Raw genomic sequence first — 25,322 nt, forward strand, 5'->3', positions numbered from 1 at the left:
TTTGACATCGGATGACCTTTGCGGTTTTAGACTCACCGAGTGTTGAGGATGATCATTTTCCCCGAGTTACAGCCCAATTGGAGTAGCTTCAAATTTGACCTGACCTTTGACCTCGGATGACCTTTGCAGTTTGGTAGGGATTATTTTACCCGAGTTAAAGCCCGATCAGAGGAACTTTAAATTTGACCTGACCTTTGACCTTAGATGACCTTTTCGGTTTTATACTCCCGGAGTGTCTATCCCCGAGTTACAACCCGATTGGAGCAACTTTACAAATTGCATTATGGGTAAACAACCACTTCACATTGCATTATGGGTAGGCTTACACAACCACTTCCATACCCTTACCAACAGACAGAAATGACAAATCTGTACCATTTGCAGACCATTCGGACAAAGTTTGAAATTCAAAAATAATGTGCAGCAATGAATTCTGGGTAGACATTACGGTGCATGCATGTGTTACTTGAACTCTTTCTCTAGTGACTGCCAGAGGTATATTTCCACTACTACTGCAGTTGAACATAGAAGTAAGTCCTGCATAAAATAGTTTTCACTCTCCTGACCTTATAACCCACTTAGCCATATTTCTGCCAACTCACTCCCCTAGAGTAAAGACAGAGATATCCACAGACCCACAGACCGAGAGCTCTGTGTTAGTAGTTTGATATTTCAACTCTATTTCCGGTCATTTTGATCTTTTAACAAATGTCTGATGATGGCAAATCAATAATAAATTTCCACCAGATATTCTGCATCAAATGTAATCGATTTGTCGTCATCAAGCAATTGTTAGAAGATCAAAATGCAACAGATTTTGTAACAAATACTTGTTGCATTACTTGCATCGAATATTCAATGTCAAGTAAAAAAAGTTAATTGGCTCTGTCAGTGTAGAATCACATGAAGGATCAACCAATAAAAAGAGTCCTGCATGCCAGTATTCTTTTCTGCAATGTCCTTGATTCCATTTTCTATGCTGATGTGGCAGTGATGTTAATATGTTGAGGCAGTGGTTTTGCACGTGCATCTATGGGACATCTTAAGTATGTGTGTGTGTACGACAGCACTTTGAGCACACACTAATTATTTGAAGCTGCGCCAATGAAATATGCACTGATGTCACTGCTACATCAGGGTGAAAAATGGAATGCTGTAAAACTTGAAATAATTCTCTTAAGAATAGTAGAAGGAAACAAAAAGCAAATCATGTTTTTTTTATAATATTGCTGTTACAGGTTTTATTACTGCATGTGAAATAAAACAGAAAAGTTTAAATTGAGTTGAGATATTTCATAATTATATTAAGTACTGTACAGAAAGACAAAGCACATTGGTAAGGGAACAAACCAAAAGATCGATGATGTCCTATAAACGTAACTAGTTTCGTTTCTCAGCCGACTGCCTCCCTCCCTGCCAGAAACGTAATAATGAAATGTTGAAAATTTTGACATAATAATTATAATGACACGTTCTTCAGACCGATGTTTTTGTACAAACGTAATCGAGTATTTTTACCCCTCCCCCCTAAACAAAACTAGTTTCGTTTATAGGACGTCATCGATCTTTTGGTTTGTTCCCTAACATATAGTCTAAGTTGGTCACAATATGTACAAATGATCTCCATGAAATGATGAACAGAATCTGTATAGATGTAGCTGGGGGACTTCCATTTCATTGTTTTCTATTTGGAACGACAAGTCTTCAATGGTGGAAACGGCACATTACTAATTTGGATTTTTACAGGTCAGGTCACAAAAAAGTTGTCTCCACTCGGATGACATTATCTTTGCAGCTATGGAAAAAAATTACTTGTGTTTCTTAGATAGATATGACAATCCATCACTATGACAATCCATCACTATCATTTAAATATGAGGATGTTTCTGAGCATGTTTTCAATAGATTGAGTAGGGCAAAGTACACCGATTAATATGCCTTTTGTTTAAAGTTTTCATAATACGTCTATTTATATTTTATTGTTTTTATCAATAATCAATTGCATGAAATAATGAGTTAATTTGATTTGCATAAATGCTAATTAATTATGCAAATAAGCAAATGAGAGGGCGGGTAGACAATATAATATATTAGAACATATCAAAAACACTTGGATCAAGTTTCGAGGCAAAAGTATGCAAAATAAAAGTACCCTGAACATTTATACATGAATTTTTAGCAAATTAGTGGCAAATAAGTTGCAGCTACTTTTGGGGCTAAAGTGGCCAAATATGAGGTTAATTTGTTCAGAAACCCACAGGCGTCAACATGGGGGAGGGGAGATATGATTGTATGGATCACCCCCTGGCAAAATATTCCCTCCCCCTCCCGATCGATCTACGCCTATGGTATAGAGTTACATTTTTTCACGGCTCAATTATTTATATAGATTTTCAGCTATTTTATCTCATTAACATTATTGATAAAAACAATATGATACAAAGAAAATGATATATTTTGAAAATCGTATGTCTGATTGCTTCAAACAAAGGCATATTGATACGTGTGCTTTGCTCTATTCAATTAAACTGTTTAAAACATGCATATAAGAGTTACTTCCAAAATGCCTCACAAAACAGTATAATATTTCAGTATTCTTTGGGAGTTGGAACACATGGGTTTATGCAGACTTAAACATGGGTTTATACAGACTTCAACATGACACTTTCCCTTTGCCTGGATTCTTTTTGAAAGGGAGCACTTTTGGGACTTTTTAAAGTTCCAAATAAACACACTATTTCAGGATTTTAGCCACAAGTTTGAGGCTTTTTGAGTTGTGCTGAGTGGCATCTAGCTGTTAAAAGAGGAAATTAGCACATTGCTATAATAGCTATGACAAGCGTGAATTCTGAGTTTGGCAAATTGTATATATCTACAAAAAGATGATTGAAATGATTAAAAAGAAACAACCTGCTATTGGGTTTCATTCATAAAAATATTTGACCTCTTGGATATTTGGCTCAAATATTATCAATTAAAGTAGGAAGTGAAGCTTTGCTGAATGAAAAATCGTGGTGAAGATATTGCTCAGGAATGTGAGAGTTACTCTTTTGTTGCCAAAATTTATGTTTGTTTTTTATTTTCAGACCATATTTGGCATTTTTATCCTGATTTACGCTGTTTTCAGCTTTTTTATATAGTAATTTTGTTAATTTTTGGTCTGTAGCCTCTCACACCCCTGAGTGCCGTCACATTGCAATATTGATGTGTATTTTCTTGTGTATCGCAGTTACAATAAGTTCCGATTCTTGCATTGCTCTGGAGATGATCACGATTCAAAGTCTCAATGATATAGGCTCTTCGTAGTGCCTTCCTTGGTGCTGCTTTGATTGTTTCAAAGTCTCAATGATATAGGCTCTTCGTAGTGCCTTCCTTGGTGCTGCTTTGATTCAAAGTCTCAATGATATAGGCTCTTCGTAGTGCCTTCCTTGGTGCTGCTTATCACGATTCAAAGTCTCAATGATATAGGCTCTTCGTAGTGCCTTCCTTGGTGCTGCTTATCACGATTCAAAGTCTCAATGATATAGGCTCTTCGTAGTGCCTTCCTTGGTGCTGCTTATCACGATTCAAAGTCTCAATGATATAGGCTCTTCGTAGTGCCTTCCTTGGTGCTGCTTTGATCACGATTCAAAGTCTCAATGATATAGGCTCTTCGTAGTGCCTTCCTTGGTGCTGCTTTGATCACGATTCAAAGTCTCAATGATATAGGCTCTTCGTAGTGCCTTCCTTGGTGCTGCTTTGATTGTTGAAAAGACGTCTGGTGTAAATAGCCTGAAATTGTGAAGAACAGCAAAGATTATTAATATCTTACCAAGTATTACTTTATTTTGTTGCTATATACATTACAGCTACAGTGGCGTACCGTGGCCTCCCCTTACCCGGGGGGCTGAAGAAAATCCAATTTTGCCGCCCCTTCCTCAACGGCCCGAAAAGGTTGCCCCAATTTTTTTTACGGTCGTTTGAAAAAGTGAACCCTTCTTCTTTCCGCCGCCCCTTCGATTTGGCCGCCCCCTGCTTTGACCCCGGGGGGCTGGCGCCCCCAAAGGCCCCCCAAATACGCGCATGAGCTATATCCAATAGAGGTGGGGTTTGAACTTAGTCTCTGGCCAAAAGAGGTAGGCGATCATGCACGAAGGCTTAATGTCATTGATTGGTTAGGGTTAAAGGCGGGGGTTGGAGTTAGTATTAGGATTAGGGTTAGGATTAGCTTACACAAAATAATTACATGAAGGTTTCCCAATGAAGCTTGATGAATCAAAAGCTAGAGAGGGCTCAAACAAGTTCAAAACGCTCATCAGAAAAGTTTCTAAGTATTAAGAACCGAAATCCTTTCGTGATCGATCAGTAATGAGCATGGTATGATGAGTGGGGTTATGACCACTAGGGTCCTAAAAACGCCCTCGAAATTACACCAAATAAGAGACAATCTATATTGATGGTCCGCCGAATTATGATATTCCAGTTCAAATCCATACTTTCGTAGGGGATGTAATAGCCCATTTTGAAATGAATTCTGCGCGGTGCAAAATGAAGCTAAATTTCAAATAGCTTTGGAGAAAAGATTGGACAACATCACTTCTCAAAATTAGTTCTGAAATTATTTACGAGAGCATACGAACTTGCTACTCTTCAGTCACACATCCAACCTTTCTAAGACCTCTCCGGAAAGGGGGATTATTGCTTCATTACCTGATGGATACCTTCGTTGGTCAGTAGCATCCATGTTCCGATAGTCTTGTGGGTAATGTTGTAATGAGCTGGAAGGTGAATCATCGTAAGATTTCATCCTATCTAAAGTGGAATGTCTAGATGAAGTATTCTCAGCACATGTTATCTGTTTGTGAATAATATAAAAAAAACATTGAGAAAATTAAGAAATAATAAATTACACAAATTGAGATGCGGTTATTCTTATCTATTTTTCAGTGTCACTTTTTGAGATGCTACTGAATATTAAAATCTGCACAATAAAGAAGGTAGCAGTTCTTGAATCATGACCTTATAGCCAAGTGAGGGTCGATTTCGAAAATCAAGGTGACTATTTTAATGACCGCAAAGGATGGTTTATAATTTGAGATATCCGTGACGGCAAATGATCCAGTAAATTCGAGAGGCCTAAAAGGCACAGATTCAAAAGTTACTCTCATCATTCATGTCATGAGTGCACATGACAAGGGACGACAATAGCCATGATAGCCTGACAATAACCTTAATTAATCACGATGAGTGCCGTGGACAATGGGGTTTGCCACGGTAAACGTGGACGGAAATTGCAACTATTGAATTCAACTATTGTACATGTACCTTCCACTAGTTTTAGTTTTACAACTTGATCATTTCTGCATGTTCAATGCCGTCACTGATCATGCTAATATCTCAATTAAAAAGAAAGCCTGATGCATCGATGGTCAACTTGATTTTCGAGCAGACCAGGGGAGGGCTACTTCACCAACGCAACATAGGCCTATAAGTATACTTACTATTGTTTGAGTGCCCACGGTTTCTGTTGGAGCCGAACCCGGACCACAGATACCACTCCAGCATACAAGCATACCTATAATACAAATAACCATTTCGGCGAATCCAGCCGCAGCACAGAAAAGGTGTAAGATCATTATTACTCTTTGCTGAAAACAGAAAATATCAAAGGCGATAAGTTATTGTTTGGAAAATTTGATATGAAAATTGATTGTAAGAAAGGTGGTATGAAGTCAGACCTTTCTTTCAAAGTTTTTCAGCGTCAAACTGTTAATGAAGGTCTTCCAGGAGCTTCCAGAGATTTCTTTTAAAGATTAGAGTTTAAAATAATGACAATTGTTTTCCACCGGGTTTGCAATCGTCAATATCATCGCCAATGGTATCATCGCCTTCTAAATGTTCCTACAAATTATGAGTTTGATGCAGAACAGGGGTACATTGCCTGGGTATAAGTAACGCCGACGTATCCGAAAAATAACTTAGAAGATTTAAAGTGTGTCGCCCGATTTTATCACGTTTCCCCCCATCTTACATGGAGGCACATTACCCAAACATTATTTATTCCACGTTAAAAGTTAATCGCTCCAGCAGGTTGGAAATTTAATAGAAAGAAATGTACATAGACCCTAATGGTCTATGATCATTCATAATGGTCCATAGACATCGGCCTAGAAGACATCAATTCTCTTGATCATGATGCAGTCATGTATACAGTAGAATTCACCACGACCTTTGCAGGGCTTAAACCCCATTAAAAGCTGTTAAACCGAGATAACACTCATTGAAAACAGCGCAACTGATTAAAACAGATCTTCTCTGGTTAAATCCACACTACACATGTTTCTGTTTTACCTGTGCGGTATTGCAATGAGCTGGTATTATAGTTTCAGTTGGGTAACCGATTATAAAGCAAACACAAGGTAACAATACTATGTGAACCTTTGTTTACGAAATGAGACAATAGTCTGCTTATTGTTAACCAGCATTCTTGAAAATGAGAAACATAATGGTTCATACTAGACCGGGGGGGGGGCACTCCAACTTTGGAGGTGACGCGTATGTAGGGCTGTTAAGACCCCCCTTTTCAGCATCGCTGTCACCCAAAGACCCCATATTTTTTACGAACACATGCTCTGTCACCCAAAGACCCCTATTTTTCCATTTGATCTGTCACCCAAAGACCCTTACAAGTTCAATTTGAACAGCAAATTTCATTTATCACAGATTTTGTTACTTATTTTGAAAAAACAAGAAATTTGAAGCCATTTAGAACTAGAAATTTGATTTTCGAGGTTTCTGTGGCGCTGTTTCGGTTCTCACCCAAAGATTCCATTAAAAAAAAAAGGCCATGTTCTCACCCAATGACCCCGTATTTTTTACATTTTGCTCTCACCGAATGCCAAAAATCATGCTCTCACCCAATGACCCCATATTTTTTACATTTTGCTCTCACCGAATGCCCCTTAGTGCGAAAGTGCCAGCCATACACCTATATCCATTTCAAATTGAAGTGCCCCCCGGGTTGTAGACTTAACACGGTTTGGAAATAATTTCTTCATATTTTTTGGTGTTATCTGTCGTTTACATATCCTTCCTATAAGTGCGAATATTTCCAAACACCTAAATTAGCTAAAAATTTAGGACATGTTACAAAACTATATTTTCTAGAATTTCAGAGAATACTTTAAATATTGGCCGTTTTTTTTCCACACAGTGAAGTTAACTAGGCAATGTCCTATTACCTATAACATACACTAAAACACCAAAGTGCGAATATTTCCAAACACCTAAATTAGCTAAAAATTGAGGACATGTTACAAAACTATATTTTCTAGAATTTCAGAGAATACTTTAAATGGCCGGTTATTTTTCACACATTGACGTTAACTAGGCAATGGCCTATACTTCTAACATACACTATTTGTAGAGGTCACGCGTCAATGGTGAGAGCACTGTGTATTGTGTATAGGAAAACGGACAGTAACTGCAGTATGTGTGGTACATTCATTAGCGTCAATCTGTCTTGAAATGTGTGTGTGTGTGGGGGGGAGTGAGCGTAGTCTCGGTCCCAGCCGATTTGTGCTCCTTCTTCACTAAACAAACCACGGAGGAACACAAACCGGCTGGGACCGAGACAAGTATGAGCGTAGCCAGCGGGGAGGGGGCAAGGGGGGCAGAGTGCCCCTCTGACAAAAAATGAAAGAAAAAAGTGCCCCTCGGACAAAAAATTAAAGAAAATCTTGAGGGCAAAGGAAAAGAAAAGGGACAAGGAGTCCCTTTTACACCAAAGTTCACCCTGATTATGGGCCAAATATTGTAAAATACACATTTTTTTGCACATTATCCCAACAAATCCCTTTTCATCCCGATCATGGACGAAAATAGTGAAAAATACTTTACGCACATAAAGCCTTTTTGGAAGCTCGAAGACGTGTACAGTCTCTCTAAAAAACAAAACCGGTATGTATGTATGATGTAACTTCAAAAAAATTTTGCGTCTGTGCCAATTTTTAAGTGGTAAAGTGTGAAGAATGAGGTTGTCACCAGCCTTTCAAATACACATTAACTTAGGACACCAGGTTTAAAATTGACATAAAATAATGTTCATAATACTTACACGATAACAGGTGCGATTTGCGTAGTATTCGAAATAATCACAGTAAATAAATGCCATATCTTCTGACCGTGACTTAACTCCTGATACCGTGTCATAAATAGCTTGAGCACATGCGCATCCAGCGGAAAGAGCGCACATCGCCATGTAGGCAGTAATCTGTGGAAATCAAACAGAAAGAAAACAATTTTAATATCTACCGCTTCATGCCATTTCGTTATGATAAGTGAGTTGTTGTTAAATCAACACATTTATTAGGAATAACCCAAAAGTTCGATGAAGCCCTCCCCCTCCCCTCTAACGTAAGTGTCAAATATCGAAAATTCCAACCCATATTCATTGGGCACAGGACCGTCGCTATGGTCGATGGGGTTGTGGAGGGGTTTGACATTGCTACTAGGATATTGATCACGTTTAAGAAACAATAATTCTAGTTTATTTTGAAAAAGCGCGGTACAGCTGCTTTATATCGTACTTCAGAAAATGCTTAAATTTTACAATTATATATTAAATCCTTAAAAAAAGATCAACTTTGACCGATGTTTTAACTACTTCTTTACAAACGTAATCGGTGTTTTTGACCCCCTCCCTCCCTAACGAAAGAACGAAATCAATGTTGTTTTAACTCTCTCAGCAATGAGCATTGAAACACTTAGGCGTAGGCCTAGAACTTGTGCAATATAATTATTTGCCCTGGATGGGGAGGGAAATTATAGGCCTATATAAGTGCCTAATGATCACCCCTAACCCTAACCCACCCCACCCCCACCTCAACACCTAAGCAACGACAAAGGGTCCTTAATCAGCACATTCACCAGGCCGTTGGTAATGTAGTTTTACCAGTCATTGGAATACAGTTGGGAAAAAACCCAGAATATTGATCTACTCGTTTCTTTCAGTTTCTTGATGCTTCAATTCGTCCTGTGATAATATAGAACTGAAGAATTTCACACGCCTACACCCCAACTTAACTCACACCCCACCACCTACTCCCCCACACACACACACACCCCACCCCACACATACACTATTGACAAGATGAGCGATGGACAACACAAGGCCCATATGATCTGAGCAAGGCACATGAAGTCTCCGTGTGTCATATATAACAAGCTAATAACTCAGTCAGCAATGTATAGTTTTACAAATTATTGGCATGCCATTGAGAAACAAATTAGAAACAAAATTGATAGTTTAGCATGTAGAGCTTAAAACACAACTGCGCACGCCACGCGGCCCCACCCCAGTTCTTTATATCGCGAACACATTCCTCAAGTCTCCAAATACTGTCATGTTTACCATCAGCCTTGCACGTCATAAAAACTTGACTGTCATCAGTGTAAAACATGCCATCAGTTTGATGCGCTCGCAGAATTCCCTCGACAGGAGCCATGTACATTGTGAAAATCTGGGGCCGAAAATGAACTCTTGAGGTACTCCACACGTAAGCTCTTGCAAAGCAGACTCGGAATCACCGATTTTCACAGATTGATAACGTCCACTGATGATGTATGACTCAAACCACTTGAGTGCCGTACCGGTGATGCCATACAAGGTCTGAAGACGATCGACGAGAATCTTGTGGACGTTGTGGTCGATTGTATCGAACGCGGAACTGAGGTCTAGTAAGACAAGTACGTCCTCCTTCCTATCCGTAGCAAGCAGAAGATCATTCACAGCCTTGACGAGGGCGGACTCTGTGCTACGGTGCTTCCTGTAGGCACTTTGAAGATCTGAAAACAAACTGTTGTCCTACAGATGGTGCTGAATTTGCTCAGAAGCCGATTTCTCAACAATCTTTGAAATAAAACTGACATGACTGAGATTAGAGACACTGTAGCTCTGAAGACTGTCCGCATCGAGATTTGGCTTTTGGATGAACGGGTATAACCTGAGCGATCTTGAACCTGTCAGGAAAACCACCCGAGCACAACGAATAATTGACGATCAACTTGAGGACAGGTAGCAGTTCATCAAGACAGAGTTTTAGCATCCACGTAGGTAGAGGAAGCAACTCAGCAACAAAGATAACAGGTCAGCAAGGGAGAAAGTAGAATATGCTGAACTTGTTAAAATAACCAGAAAGAAACAAAGACAGAGAAATAGAAAGAGGAAGGAGAAACAGATTCAAAACATACTGGAAATGGAAAAAGGTCAAAATCCGAAAACTGCGCAAGAAAGATGGTTCACCAAGTTTAAATAGGGAGGAAATTCTCAAAATATGTTCAGAGTTTTATCAAGATCTATACAATTCACACGCAGCAGAGGCCAAGGGCCAAGAAACTTGCCAAAATAACATCACCGGAAAACTCGGAATTACCAGACATCACATTTCGTGAAGTAGAAACAGCAATCAAGAAGATGCAGAAAAACAAGGCATCATGATGAGATAATAAAAGATAATCTCGAGGAGGGAGGAATTGAAGTAATAACCCATCTAGCAAAACTGTTTAATCAAATCATCACCAAAAATGCATCCCGCAATCTTGGAAAGAAGCAAAAATCATTCTTCTTCACAAGAAGGGAGACAAGGCAGACATCAAGAACTACAGACCCATTAGTCTTCTCTCACATCTGTACACAATTTTCACAAAAATTCTTCAAAATAGACTAAAGAAAGACCTGGATGCATCAACCACGAGAGCAGGCGGGTTTTAGAGAAGGTTTCTCAACCATGGCCTACCTACTTGCAATAAACCAACTCACTGAAGAGTCAAACGAATATCAACTTACTTATGTATTGGATTCATTGATTACGAGAAAGCATTTGATTCCGTACAACATCAGGATCTCTTCCAATCACTGAGAGAAATATACATGTATAAAAGAATTGTATGTTTGTATTCTGGAGGATATATAGGCCTACACAGATGCAACATCTCGAATCCATCTGGATAGTGACGTTTCTGAAATTGTTAAGATATCCAGAGATGCCTATACTATATGCTAATTATCCATATCACTCATACCTAATATGCACATGCCGTTCACCTACATACTCTACCAATAACTCACACCTGGATACACGAAGTATTAATACGTGAGCATTGACTGCCTAACTGCCTTCATCATGTTCATGTGCACACATTATAAACCCATTAAAAAGAAAGTATCCAGTTTGATTTTGGAGTTTGTCAAAGATGGGGTCTTAAATCAAGAACTACCAACAGTATGATATACAGATAAATTCATTCCGCACAGTTTGATAGCTCATTAGTCCAACTCGATACAGAATTGATGACACAATGGCCTTTTGAATGCACACCCAGGATTTTAAAGTTGCAGTCATTCCTATTGATGTGGTTTTCCTGCTTCTCAAGATTCTTCATAAAGGTACACAATAACAGAAGGACTAAGACTGTTTGACTTCACTTCGGCATAATCTTAAGGAAATTTCTCTAAACAGTATGACTTTGACTTCTTGAAGGCACCCGATGATAGGAATTTAAGTCCCTCATGCTTTAATTTCATGTATCGATTATTGCTGTGATTTGTTTTTTCACCTTACAATATCGACACAAAATTAATTGAGAAGGTGCAAGATACCAAGCACAATTCTTTTAATTTTGCAGGAGCCTCTCTTCACTATTTGTACATTGATGTAGCAGGACCAACTCAATAGTAATTTACGGCAACTTTAAAAATTCAGGCGATTGCATTCAAATGGTCATTCAGTCATCAATTCTGCATCGATTTAGACAAATGAGGTATCAAACTGTACGGAATAAATTTATCTGTAGTATTTGGTAGGTCTTGATTTAACACCCTTCTTTGACTTATAGACCAAAATTAAACTGGATACTTTATTTTTGGATGGGTTTACATTACAAGCAAAATCCTCAGCAATGTAGTTTTACCAGTAATTGGAATGCCATTGAGAAAAAATAACATTGATCTTACCACTCGTTTCCTTCGGTTTCTAGATATAATGCCAATAATACCGGTGACAATGTAGAACTGAAACACAAAAAGGAAAAATACGTTTTGATTACATCTTCAAGTAAAAGAAATGTCAAAATAAAGGGTGCAAGTTTAAAGTCCCCCCTAAAGGTATTTTATCAAAATTATAAAAGTATTATTACATGTATACAGTATTTTGATTTAACATCTTTAATATGCTATTTATTAAGAGTTTTAACTGTTCAATATGTACCCTGTCGTATACATCATGATTTACAATATCTTGTTTGTAATTGATTATTAGTAATTATTTGAATTTTCTATCAAGAATGTTTCATCGCCAATTATCACAATTATTAATTTCTGTGCCGACCATCGGTTGCAGGGCTGACACTGAACTATATTTTATGTTACTTTATTCCGGGTCTTTATTCTACTGGCCCCATTTTTGATTTGTATAATGTGACGCGATCAAGCAAAATCAGTCGGAACTCGGCAATATTGATGTTGAGATAAGCCAAACAAAGCGAATATTTCCTTTTGTTTCCTCTTGTTTTGGAAACACTTTAATTGCTAATATCTTTGGAACTGGTTGTCCAATTTCAATGGGTTTTTCTGCAAAAGCAGCGTTGTAAATGCTATTTAGTAGCCTATAAGAAACTGAAAATTTAATATTTCCGAGTTCCGACTGATTTTGCTTGATCGCATCACTAATTATCTTTTTTTAAATTAAAGTATATCTTACACATAAGCTTCCCCATATGCTCCAAGAAATGCGAAACCGAGTTTTACGTTTGATAAGAACGCTGCCACAAGACATCAGAAGTAACCCTGATATGATTTGTAGGATTCCAACGGCAACAGCAGCCCGTGTATTGTACCTATTAGATAGTAATAATGAAGAATTTTAATAGAATTGCCTTTATAGAGTAAGCAGAAAATGTTTAATAAAATGGTTTTCTTTTCAACATGTTCAATTTTGATAGATCGCAAACATTGATGTTTCCAAACATAAACTGTAAGTGACATAAGAACTGGCGATGATTGATAACACTATTATGGACGTGTTTATTATCATATTTATGAATAAACACAGTAAAAACAGCAGCAGCACTAACCGTAAACAACAACATCAATATTATATTGACGACCAGAGAAACCGTGCATTGTCGATTTATTACACCGGTGTCAACTTCTTCTTTAATGACAGCGATTTCACGTTATGACGAGCAGGAGTGAAATTCCATAGCCGTGGAGTGGCTGCTTCCTGGCTTGATCTGCAATCGACGTTTTTTTAAGGACGTGTACAGATGAAGCAAGTTGTTGTTTGCTGTATCAAGCCCAGGTAGACATATAAATCCTGTTCCATCAATCTAACATTCTGCTGCACTGCCCCCGACTTGGGACGGGCGGTGGTGGGTTGAGCGCTTTGTTCCCGGGAAGCCTCCCTCCCCAGTGCAGCAACTGTTGACATCAGGGAATCACATTACAGTAGTGGCCACTCCCTTCTTTCATACCAGGAATTGTCGGCATAAGGTGTTGAAACCAACGTGCCAAGCCACAACCCCTTAGTATACCAAGCAAACCCTTTGTCACGGATCTGCAGGGCAGGACTTGCACTGCTGGAACACCTTGATGTGTGCAAGTTCCATTAGAGGTTAGGCTGGTCATAGGATCCTGGTACTATGTAGGGAAGTAAAGCTTGGTCATTTAGCTTCAGGTAGGTCGAGTGGTGGCATATACGGACGATTCACCAATTCCCAGTTTCCAAAGTGTCTGTTGTTGCGTGCAAGCCATAGAGTGTATGTTGCTCTTAATGCTGTTCTCGCCACAGTATCCAGTGCCTTTTGGTTTCTTTGTTTGTGAGGCCAAAGAACTTGAAGCAGGTTCGAAGTGTGTTGTTTATGAATCCTCTTGATCCCACCTCTACTGGGATGGGAAGTATTTCAGTTCCCATCCTGTTGCTTGTCCTTCCTGGATTAGATCTTCATACTTCATTTTGTTTCTGAGGTTGGCCTGTGCTAAGTTCTCCTCAGCAGGTACTGTGAGTTCAATTATGATGCCTTGCTTGTCTGATGGTGAGTAGACAGTTATGTCTGGCCTTTTCGATGTTGTCACTATCTCTTGAGGGAACATAGCTGGGCGATTGTCTTCATCCCACACTACTTGCCAGTCCTCACAGCTTCGGATGATGTTGTCTTTTTGGGTTCTGTGCGATGCTATACATTTCTGTACTTTGTTCCAGTCTCAGTTATGAATGAAATGCCGGTGACTTTCTGTTGATCTCCATCGCCTACTGTCCCACATCTAGCTTTCAAAACAGCAGGAACTATTTGGTGGACTATCTCTCGGAGTACCGTGTCATGTCTCCAGTTGTAACGGCCTGTTCTAAGAGAGTACTGGCAGCAGTTGAATATGTGCAGCATTGTGCAGCAGTTGTAGCCACAGAGAGTACACTGACCTAGTGGGTGTTTGTTCCAGGTCTTCAAGTTGGCTGGCAGGTGAGGGTAGTGTGTCTTGGATTGAGTTGAGGTAAAATTGCAGCATCTCAGGTGACCAGGAGTAGAGGAGACTATTCCATCTTGTGTCCATGTGCATGGCTGTTTCCCATCCGAGGAAGCGCCCTTGTTTTGCCATTCCATATAAGGAGACAAGTAGGTGCTCTTCAGAGACATCTTTGGTTATTACATCTTTTTTATTATATTAAAACTTCTTTTGCCTGGGTAACAAAACTCAGTGTAAACACTGTTTTTCAGTTTGGGCCAGGGGTCAAACTTAAAACATCAAAAAATAAACAATACATATTAAGATACATTACATTAAGTATAATATATCAGATTGCACAATTTAACAAAATTAGGAATACATTAAGAACTAGACCAGCTAGGCATAAAATTTGCATACAAACAACAATGATTAATAAAAACAGTGATATTGCACTATAGGACATCATAAGGTGAAATTTACTTGCAAGCATATTTAAAATAACCGACTGTAGCTGGCAACGGATTTTTGGCTCTGGTAGGAAGAAGGTTAAAGGACAGTGCACCTCTGGAGGAAAATTTCCTTTTGGCAGAGGTACTTCGGTTAGTTGGAGGGACAAGATTACCTTGGGCTGCGGATCTAGTGGAGTGGCCATGACTGTGGAAAAGATGTTACATAAAGGCAGTGGGAGGATGTTGCTAAGGCTCTTATAGACCATGATGTTAAGGTGGATATTGCGACGGGCATCAAGTTTGTCCCACTTCAAGGTATTTAGAAGAACATCAGTGGGGTATCTACGTGGGAGACCAAGCATTATTTTGCCAGTAGTGTTTTGTAACCTGTCAAGCGTTTTCAGTAGGGTCTTACCAGCATTTCCCCATGAGGTAAAATAAGAGCCTTATACAGGAGATTTCTGACCCTTGATGAAGCCCAGGCCCTGGCGACCATGTTGCCATCTGCATAGCTCGTTGATAAAAAGATGTATTTCTCTTTCATGCAGCTCTTTCACCCCATTCCACTGTTTTTTCCTCTCTGTCTGTGCTCTATGTGACCATAGATGAACTGTGTCTCCTCGTCCACAGAGTATTTCATGATGTGGTATTTCACCAACTGCATACATTTGAAATTCGTTGTTAAAGCTTTCAGATGAAGGCCCTTGTTGGCGCATTTCGACAGACCTGCCCATCTCTTGAGGTAGCATGTAGCCACAGCTTGAAGATTTTGGGCGAATGACACTGGGAAGCAGTAGATGATGAATTCCCAAGATATCCTGCTCACACTGTGTTTTTCATATATCCACATCTTAGCGATACTGTTGACTTGGTCATTGTTTACTCTCTCTAGGAGAGTCTTCAGTTTAGACTCGACACCATATCGGACTTCTTTGTCGTTCAGATCCTTGAATATTTGTTGACCGAGAAATCGCATGGATGATTGGTGGATAAACGGGATGTACTTCCCACTGATGTGAAGTTGTGGTTCATATATGTGCATAGGTTGTTGATGTCCTTCAATTTGTCCTGACATGTACAGTGTTTGACTTCTTCATGGCCAGACTTCTACATTTAGTAGGTTTAGCTTCCATCGTTCTGGTCCACTTCAGGAAGGTTTCGAACCAGGGTGAGAAGTTCTCTACATCTATCAACAATTCCTGCTATAATTGTCAGGTCATCTGTGTATGCTTTCTGGGACTGTTTGAAGTCTGTGTTCTTCAACTGGTATCCTTGATCTTGCTTGGTCTTCAGTAAGTCCAATAGGAGGTTAAATACCATCAGGAAGAGCACAACGGAGATCCTTGAATATTTGTTGACCGAGAAATCGCATGGATGATTGGTGGATAAACGGGATGTATTTCCCACTGATGTGAAGTTGTGGTTCATATATGTGCATAGGTTGTTGATGTCCTTCAATTTGTCCTGACATGTACAGTGTTTGACTTCTTCATGGCCAGACTTCTACATTTAGTAGGTTTAGCTTCCATCGTTCTGGTCCACTTCAGGAAGGTTTCGACCAGGGTGAGAAGTTCTCTACATCTATCAACAATTCCTGCTATAATTGTCAGGTCATCTGTGTATGCTTTCTGGGACTGTTTGAAGTCTGTGTTCTTCAACTGGTATCCTTGATCTTGCTTGGTCTTCAGTAAGTCCAATAGGAGGTTAAATACCATCAGGAAGAGCACAACGGAGAGTGGACATCCTTGAATAAGCCAATTTGGTACATAAACCAATCTGAGGTCCATTTCTGGGTTCGCATTCTTACAAACAGCTTGTCATAGTAGTTAAAGATTAGCTCACGAGTGGTAGATGGGACGTTATACCATTCCAGTGCAAATTGGATCAGGTTACGAGCAACAGACCCATATGCATTAGCCAGGTCCAGCCATGCTACAACAATCTCACGAGCATTCTGTTTAGCATCAAGGAGGGTCTCCATCAGGGCTTGACTGTGTTCAACGCAACCTGATGTATACCTCGTAGAAATCCCTTCTGGATGGCTTGGTCTATATAGCCATTTTTTGTCATATAATCTTTCTTTGTCATATAATTTGTCATAGCTTTAGGCCTAAAAAATGCACATGGTACCGTGTCATACAAGTTCAACCTCATCCAGTTTGCATTATAATGGTACCATGTTCCCGACCACGTCAGGAAGATGATCTTTAACTACTATACTATGATGAAAGTTACATCTATGTAAAGACTAAGGAATGGACAACAGATTGGATACACTGCAGCATAGGAGTATTCCAGGGATGCCCACTATCTTGCATCCTATTCTTGGCAGTCAGTATTCAATCTTTGCCTTGATCTTCTTGACCAACATTACACAGCCATCTGGGGAACTGCATGAAGGATTCATCCATCAAATCATCAGTCAAAGCTTATGCTGATGACCTTACTTTAACTGCAAGAAATCCAGAAGACTGTCAGAAACTGGTCAACGTCGTTAGTGACTTCCTGAGGTGGACTAGATCAATGAAGGCAAAGCCAAGCAAATGTCGATCCCATGCCATGAAGAGATTTGTCCCAAATAAGAAACAAAAGCAAGAGGGACATAAATGGCACACGATCCAAAGTTGACAATAGATGGAGAAGAGATTGTGTATATACACAAGCAGCCCATGCGATTCCTCGGCAAGCTCCAAAGATCTGAAGGAGAAGGAAATCAGAGAGTCTGTAAGGCAGAAACTAACAGACATGCTGAAAAAGACAGACAAAAGCCTACTCGCTGGAATCATGAAGATGTGGATATATAATAATGCAATCCTACCCAAAATGACACGGGAGTTTACCATCTACAACTTCCCAATTACGTACATCGAGGGTTTGGAAGCAACCTGCAATGGGCACTAATAAGCAGATGTACCACCAACAGTGCTCTATACAGAAGATGGGCACTAATAAGCAGATGTACCACCAACAGTGCTCTATACAGAAGATGGGCACTAATAAGCAGATGTACCACCAACAGTGCTCTATACAGAAGATGGGCACTAATAAGCAGATGTACCACCAACAGTGCTCTATACAGAAGCAGGAAGAAGTACGACCGGGATTCACCTTAAACGACTCACCATAGCACTTCTGTAAAATGCATGCCAAGTCACCAAGCACCATCTCAACAGTATTCTATAGATGCGAAAACACAGACTCTCTACAAATACTGCCTCCAAAGAAAAGAAAAGCAATCAAGGTGCAATGGAGTCCGAGAACTTGAACAAAGAGAGCGACATACTGAATGAGATGTGCAGAGGTCAAACAGGCAGAACAGGTCTTGGTTTAAAAAGAACCAGACACTAAAAGACATGAAACCCCAATAACACAGAAAATGCCTCACTAGTCTGGTAAAAGACGTAGATGAAGATGATATGCTTGTGTACCTCTATGGCTGCACCAAACAAGGACAATGGCTCAGATGAGACTCTGCCATGCAGATAGATATTTATTTATTTATTTATAAAATAATTAAATAAGTTTAATTAACACACCATGGCCACTACTCCGAGTTTCATACTATGATAACTTTTTCATTGGAACTCCTGTACATGCTGTATGTATGGACAACAGAACTCCTATCATTCCATGTCAATGCCATCCACGACCAACTTCCATTAAATTTGAGACTTTGGGGGTAGACCAACCTTAGATCCTGCCATTTGTGTCTTCATAATAACTGTACTCTATTCTATATCTTAAATGGATGCAACTATTCTCTGCAGAGTGGTAGATACGTAGATACAACTGGAGACATGATCAGACACTGAAAGTTGTAGCAATTGGAATAATGCCCTTCATTGAAGAGGCAATTCAGAAGAAGATAATTATGAATACTATCAAATTCCGCACTGCAGATATGGTGTAACCTACCGGGATCCAGCACCGCCTCTTCCAAAAAGAGATCCAACAAACCTCTATGCAGAAGGCCAATGGCATGGGGATTCCTGATGGATGTGGATCATAAGCAAGTAGTATTTCCTCCCATAATCACAGAGACTGCAAAACGTCCTGATATTACCATCTATTCTGAAAGGACCAAATCAGTTATCATCATTGAGCTTATCCCAAGAAAGAAAAGCAAATACCAAGATCTTGTAGCTGACTGCGAAAATAGGGGATGGTGTACACACTACTTTTATCTCTAAGGAAAGCGGAACGACTGGGATCCTTTAAACCGGTTTGTTCCCACCAGACTTGTTTGATGCCTACCCAAGACATGGAGATATGCAGCTCAAGAAATACTTCCCGAGACACCTTCAAAGAGGCATTAAAATATAATGGAGTGCTCACCTGTATAAGGGTGAAATTAGCCGGCTCCGAAGGTGACTGCGCTGGTGCTCTACCAATAAATTACTTCACTTATTAAAATATTATATTAAACTACTCAATATTTTTACCAACACAGGCCTAGGCTATACCTGGGGCAATGTTGCGGCTGATTTCTCCTGTGATTCCGTTGAACCTGTAAGTAGTTCACTTGCGGCTGTGCAGGATATCGTGCTGTATATTGTTGCTTGGGTACATATCCAGTTGTTGGGTATTCTAGTTGCATTGAGGATGGTTGGTATCTACTGGGGTGACTAAGGTATCTGGCTTGAATGTCCATGTCCGATGTCATCTTGTAAACTGAAGTTCTCGACTTTTATCTGTAATTGGAAAATGAAAAGCTATGAAAAGACGTTTTATGTTGTTCAGAACATTATTGAGGAACAATCATATAAAATTGGAACTCCCCATTATTTAGATACATGTTATCATATTAGCACATATACGTGTTATCATATTAGCAAAACAAACGCACGTACGCCGTTTATAGTATACAACATTACCAGAAAAGATGCATGTACCAACTGAACCTATAAAAATGAATTTCTGTTTCGACGAACACTATTTAGAAATACTGTATAGCACACCAGTAAGCTCATATGAATAGTACCGTGCAAACAATGCCAGAAACTGCTGCGCAACGTCATGAAGTGTCGACAAGAAAAAGCCTATACTGATAGGCCTGCAATAATATGTACAACCCGGAATGTACAACATACAAAAATGTACATACTGAAAATATTGTAGCGGTGTACTTTCCGATGAATTCAAGAGTGATTTCCCCATTCAATTTCAAGTCAGTTCAGGTTGTTCCATTTTGAACTTGACTAGTCCACAGAGAGTTTATATTACCTGCTCAACTTACAATATAGTCCCGGCTCCTGGTAAACTTGTAACCAGTACGCTCAGGTAAAAGAGTCGGTGTCAGTAAAATCCAGCTAAATCTAGCACACCATGTAAATAAATAGTTCAACTTCAACTTGGTATCAAGAGTACAATGGAATTCAGAGAGTCGACCGTACACTCAATAATGACAATAATACTCGTTTATATATTCATTAAAGCGTGACGCTGAGGCAGAGCCTGGCCTAAACGTATTTTAACATTAATTTTTTTTTTCAACCACAAAGCAAATTGTGGCAAATCCAATGGTAATGGATTATATGGGCACATTATAATTAATTAATTTTTATGATTGATTAAACCGTATATGGCCATATCCTTTATGCGTAAATATCGATTCAATAGTGAGATGTGGCTGCAGTATAATGCGGCATAAATTTGATCGTGATGAAGATCTAAATAATGATAATAATTATAATAATATTTTTACTACTACTACTACTACTACTACTACTACTACTACTACTACTACTACTACTACTACTACTACTACTACTACTACTACTACTACTACTAATAATATAATAATAATAATAATAATAATAATAATAATAATAATAATAACACTAATAATAATAATAATAATAATAATAATAATAATAATAATAATAATAATAATAATATTTTAACAATAATATGATTAGCAGATATTCAAATGTAGCCTATGATTCACCCACTCTCTTACTAAAGGATTTAAAATTGACATTGCGTATATGCCTTTATGCGGTGCTAAAAAAACAATAATAAGCTGAATATAGAATCTCAAGGTTGGCACTAACAAAGGTACATGCTCATTCTTTTCCAGTTGTCTCATCCACTGGAAGATAGAAGATAGAAAATAATCACGTATACCATTATTATCCTCACGTATGTCTTCATTAGATTTTTCGTTTGGAAACAAAAACGAAATGTTAAATTTTGATGTAAAACACCATGTAATAGAGACCAACAAAAGTATCACATATTGCAGTGAATATATTATACCAGGTGCATGCATACACTAATCAGTCAACTGAAAGATACACCTGCAGAAAATAAAACGGTTGTCTTTTAAAGCATAAAGTGATTAAATGATATATACTATTTTGATAAAATTGAGATCATGCTTTTGATAATGGAGCAATGTTACGCATGTATACCACTGAAATCACAATGATGTTTTTTGTTAATTTAGAATAACTGCACTTAAATTGGTGGTAATATGTATTTTTTTCTTCAGATTCGGGATTCAGCTAAAATACTATCTGATAAGTTACATACCATCGTTATAGAACAATGTTGAATTTTTTTATACCAATGAAATCGAAGTCGCAATATTACGTTTTTAAACAATAATATTGAGAATGGGAGTATTAATTAATTCGATATACAATATTGCATGATTGATCATACACGCGAAACATTATAACGTGTTTATTCAGATGGAAATAATAAGCTGCTGGTGTTGTATTTTGTTCTCGCTGTATGAAATAATTGTGAAAAAAACCCTATTATTATAATTAATGTTGAAAAAACAGATGCAACTTACTTTAAAAGCAGGATCAGTATATTTTCCCATGAACTTGGATATCGTAACCTCATGATACGTACATGTTCTATGTACAATCGAAATAAGTATCTTGCATCCACCTTAAAGAGCTTTAAAGCTGCAATATTACAGGCAACAGTTTCTGTAGACCCGTTTTGACGTTGTCATTGGCAGTGGCCTTCAGAAATTATTCCGTGTTGTGCGTGTCATCTAATTGCATCCGCCTCTTTTTCTTATTTCCCTTATTATAGTTTTCAGAACATGCAGAAATTAGCGCACTAACAAACTAACTTGTCTCTCATGTTTGTTCTATATATGAACTAAAATAAAATTTACTGTTGAAAATGTATAATCGATCAAGAAAGATCTCATTTTTTCCTTCGAAATAAAACGCTTTAGAGTCCGATTGTGTCATCATCTACCGTGCCCTCATCACCATGGTTACACAAGCATATATATAGAGATGTCTACCCGTATCGTAATGTGATTATTTCCTTGCAATCTACATACAGGGTGCCCCATAAAAAGCCACTTCCAACGAATGTAGGGATAAACGTGATTTACCATCATTCAGTATTCACACGTGAAAGCAACATATATTTTAGCTTAATTATAATTTGTAGAAAACCAGAGCTCATTTGATAAAACTGTTTTGAAGACGATTGTCTTGAATTATCTCGGATGGAAATTGTTTTTGCAAAAATTTTGTTGATTTCAATTGATTAGCACCGTTGATTGAATAGGCCTACGCACAATACTAACTCAATGGAAAATTATATTTTTGAAGACTTACGTTCGGTCGTTGGGGGCTGGCATTTTCTTCGGAAGGGGGGTCACAAAAAATACTGGGGGTCATAGAATTTTCAGACCAAATATAGGGGGGTTATAATTTTTTAACACCCAAAATAGGGGGTTATAGAATTATTTAGGGCTGGTGACTTAAAATTTTCGCGCGCTGCGCGCGCATTCTTTAACTTCGCAGTCGAAATGTGCGTACAATCTATGCAAAATTTTTACACGCTCCGCGCGCCTTCTTTACACTTACAATAAAAATTTTACCGCGCTCCACACACTTTCTTCACTTTTAAGTTTTGACGCGCTCCGCGCCTTAGTTCGGGCAATGAATAATTTTTCTTGAGTCTGTGTAGTTGGAAGGGGGGGGGGGTCATAAAATTTTTCGACCCGCGATAGGGGGGTCGTGAAAAAATTTTGCCCGCGATAGGGGGGGGGATCATAAAAAAATTGACTCCGGTCACCGACATATTTTGTGACCCCCCCTTCCGAAGAAAATGCCAGCCCCCTTGTCTATTTCTCTAATTTTTCTCAAAAATCAGATCATCTGAGAATTTTCTGAGAATGTCACAAATGACATTAAAATTTGGTAGGTTTTATGATTCTTGAGTTATAAGTAAAATGTCAAAGTACAAGTCCCTATCATATCAATTTTGAACATATCGCGCTGCACTACAAGCAGGTTGAACTAATCACCTGTGTAGACCTATGTCTGTAATCATAGATTGAATACAATACTGGTCTTTTCAAAGATACTAATCTTACAGGTGCAAGTGATCAGCATGATATGGTTCAATGCAGAGGTACCGCGTGAACGTATCAGTGCAGCGCGGTATCTTCAAAAATTGTTTTGACCTATTGCTATGGTAGTTAATCCGATTATTACGTAACTTCGCCAGCGTATAGTGGCGGGACATTCAGTTTGTAGTTACATGGCATGCTATGGACCAGTAGTACAACTACGTGTATCGACATACACACGGATCTACAAGGTCACCATTAGGCCTACAAAGCACGTATATCATCAGAATGCACAGGTGAGATCGTTTTATATTTTATTATCCGTCTATACCAGTCCATATTATTCCAACTCAATTACCAATCCTAAATAATTTGGGAAACCAGGAAGCAGCTCTTCTTATAATAAAGCACGTTTCGTCGGTTTTCTGAGGTAGGGTCGTTTTAATTTTTGTAGCTGAAATCGAATTGAATTGAAATGAATTTTGGGCGATTTTCATTTCAATGCATTGGAATTGAATTGGAATCGAAATGAGTGGGCTTGGGCATGAATTGGATTGGATTGGAATTGAAATCATCGTGAGCAATGAAGAATTGAATTGGATTGGAATTGAAATCATGTTGAGTGATGACGAATGAAGTGGAATTGAAATGAAATTCAGCTTTGATTTCAATTCAGTATTTTAATTCACAAGCAGATGTCTGTGATTCCAGATCATCCCACCTGTAAAAGTGCCCTTCTTTCATTCTGAAGTCTGATACACTTCCAGGTCTATTCACACAAGAGACACACATTAAAAATTTAGAAGGCATATAAAGATGAAGTTGACAGATACATGAAACTTCTTTGCACGAACCAGGTCATTTGTGGTACTGATAATGATCCACACACTTTTTGGCGAAGCGTTTCTCGACCTTATTGCGATGGGTTTTGGCCCACTTATTTCCTCACAGCGTTGCAGAATAAAAATAAAATAATCGTGCTGTCTATGTAATCAGGAAACTACAGAGGCGATAGTGCACATTTAAATTTGTCATTACTACTTCATGTTGATATTCAAACAGTGCTATAAAGTTGTCTTACCAAGGAATGTGTTTGTATTAAAAGAAATAATTGTTTTACAACTTGGATTAACTAGAATTACTTTTATGCAAATCCGAAAATTGCAACAGATATTTTTCATTTCTTTAAGATTAGCGGTATTGCCAGATTGTACGTACAGTTGGGCTACATTAATAGCCTCATTATAGTTTTATTGAAACTGGCAAAATACTTGCCTGTATGTGCTTGTTGTTCTGCTATAGCGTATAGAATCTGTTAATGATACTATAACCACACAGTCAATTAATTTATGTCAACATGTCCTTTTCACGAGGCTGTGTTTATATAACTGAATTCATTTATACAAACACAACCTTGAGTAAATTAAAGTACTTAAGGGATCTGGAATGAGCGTTTCGATAGTATTTTTTGTGGGACATGAGAGCACATCAGACATATCGAATTGCATTCCTAATACGAAGAATGTCTTTCTGATATAAAATAATTTTCATTTTTTGAAAATCACGATGTAATACAAATTTTATGACAAAAATTTGATATTTTTCATATTTTTGATATATAACAGTCCTCGAAGTAAATTTTATAAATCTAATGACATATTCTTAAAGTGTATGTAGCTGGGAGGAAAAGTCGATCAATTGAAAAATTTTGACCTTTCATATTGAAGATATGGATTTTTTTTGCCAAAATGACCTAATTTTTGTGTGTTTTGGGAAAAAGATCCATATCTTCAATACGAAAGGTCAACATTTTCAATTGATCGTCGGCTTTTTTCATCCCACCTACATACACTTTAAGTAAAAATCATCATTTGCGAATTTCAAAAACTCACAATTATTTTATATCAAACGGACATTCTTCGTATTCAGGATGCAATTCAACATGTCTGATGTGCTCTAATGTCCCACAATAGATACTGTCCAAACGTTCATACTGTCACCCAGAATTGGGGAGACAATTTGACTATGTTATCTAGTGGCTATCCAACAAAATAACATA

General features: G+C 38.3%; 1 protein-coding gene across 7 annotated transcripts; it reads right to left on the reverse strand.

The window, feature by feature from the left end:
- Window positions 1-670: 670 nt before the first annotated feature.
- LOC140151543 (uncharacterized) lies at window positions 671-21,838 on the reverse strand. 7 transcript variants are annotated; one of them, XM_072173919.1, is made up of 8 exons: window positions 21,731-21,838; window positions 19,392-19,619; window positions 12,738-12,873; window positions 11,993-12,049; window positions 8,096-8,251; window positions 5,481-5,627; window positions 4,690-4,834; window positions 671-3,771 (listed from the first exon to the last, which is right to left on the reverse strand). In XM_072173919.1, the coding sequence occupies exons 2-8, from the start codon at window positions 19,589-19,591 to the stop codon at window positions 3,689-3,691; spliced, it is 924 nt and encodes a 307-aa protein (XP_072030020.1). In that variant the 5' UTR covers window positions 19,592-19,619; window positions 21,731-21,838; the 3' UTR covers window positions 671-3,688. The 7 variants fall into 7 exon arrangements, with proteins under 7 accessions (XP_072030020.1, XP_072030022.1, XP_072030023.1 ...); XM_072173921.1 differs by lacking the exon at window positions 21,731-21,838 and adding an exon at window positions 20,165-20,309; XM_072173922.1 differs by lacking the exon at window positions 21,731-21,838 and adding an exon at window positions 20,152-20,308.
- Between the last annotated feature and the right edge of the window lie 3,484 nt (window positions 21,839-25,322).

The sequence above is a fragment of the Amphiura filiformis genome, chromosome 4, assembly GCF_039555335.1.
Source record: "Amphiura filiformis chromosome 4, Afil_fr2py, whole genome shotgun sequence".
Classification (NCBI taxonomy): Eukaryota; Metazoa; Echinodermata; class Ophiuroidea; order Amphilepidida; family Amphiuridae; genus Amphiura; species Amphiura filiformis.

What these genes read in the sequence shown, in the direction of transcription:
- LOC140151543 (XM_072173919.1), bottom strand. Translation starts at nt 19,591, where the DNA reads ATGACATCGGACATGGACATTCAAGCCAGATACCTTAGTCACCCCAGT. An exon ending in CAGCCGCAACATTGCCCCAG is followed by an intron (nt 12,874 to 19,391) that starts GTATAGCCTAGG and finishes ACTATCTAATAG; the next exon opens with GTACAATACACGGGCTGCTG. An exon ending in CCGTGGGCACTCAAACAATA is followed by an intron (nt 4,835 to 5,480) that starts GTAAGTATACTT and finishes ATTCACAAACAG; the next exon opens with ATAACATGTGCTGAGAATAC.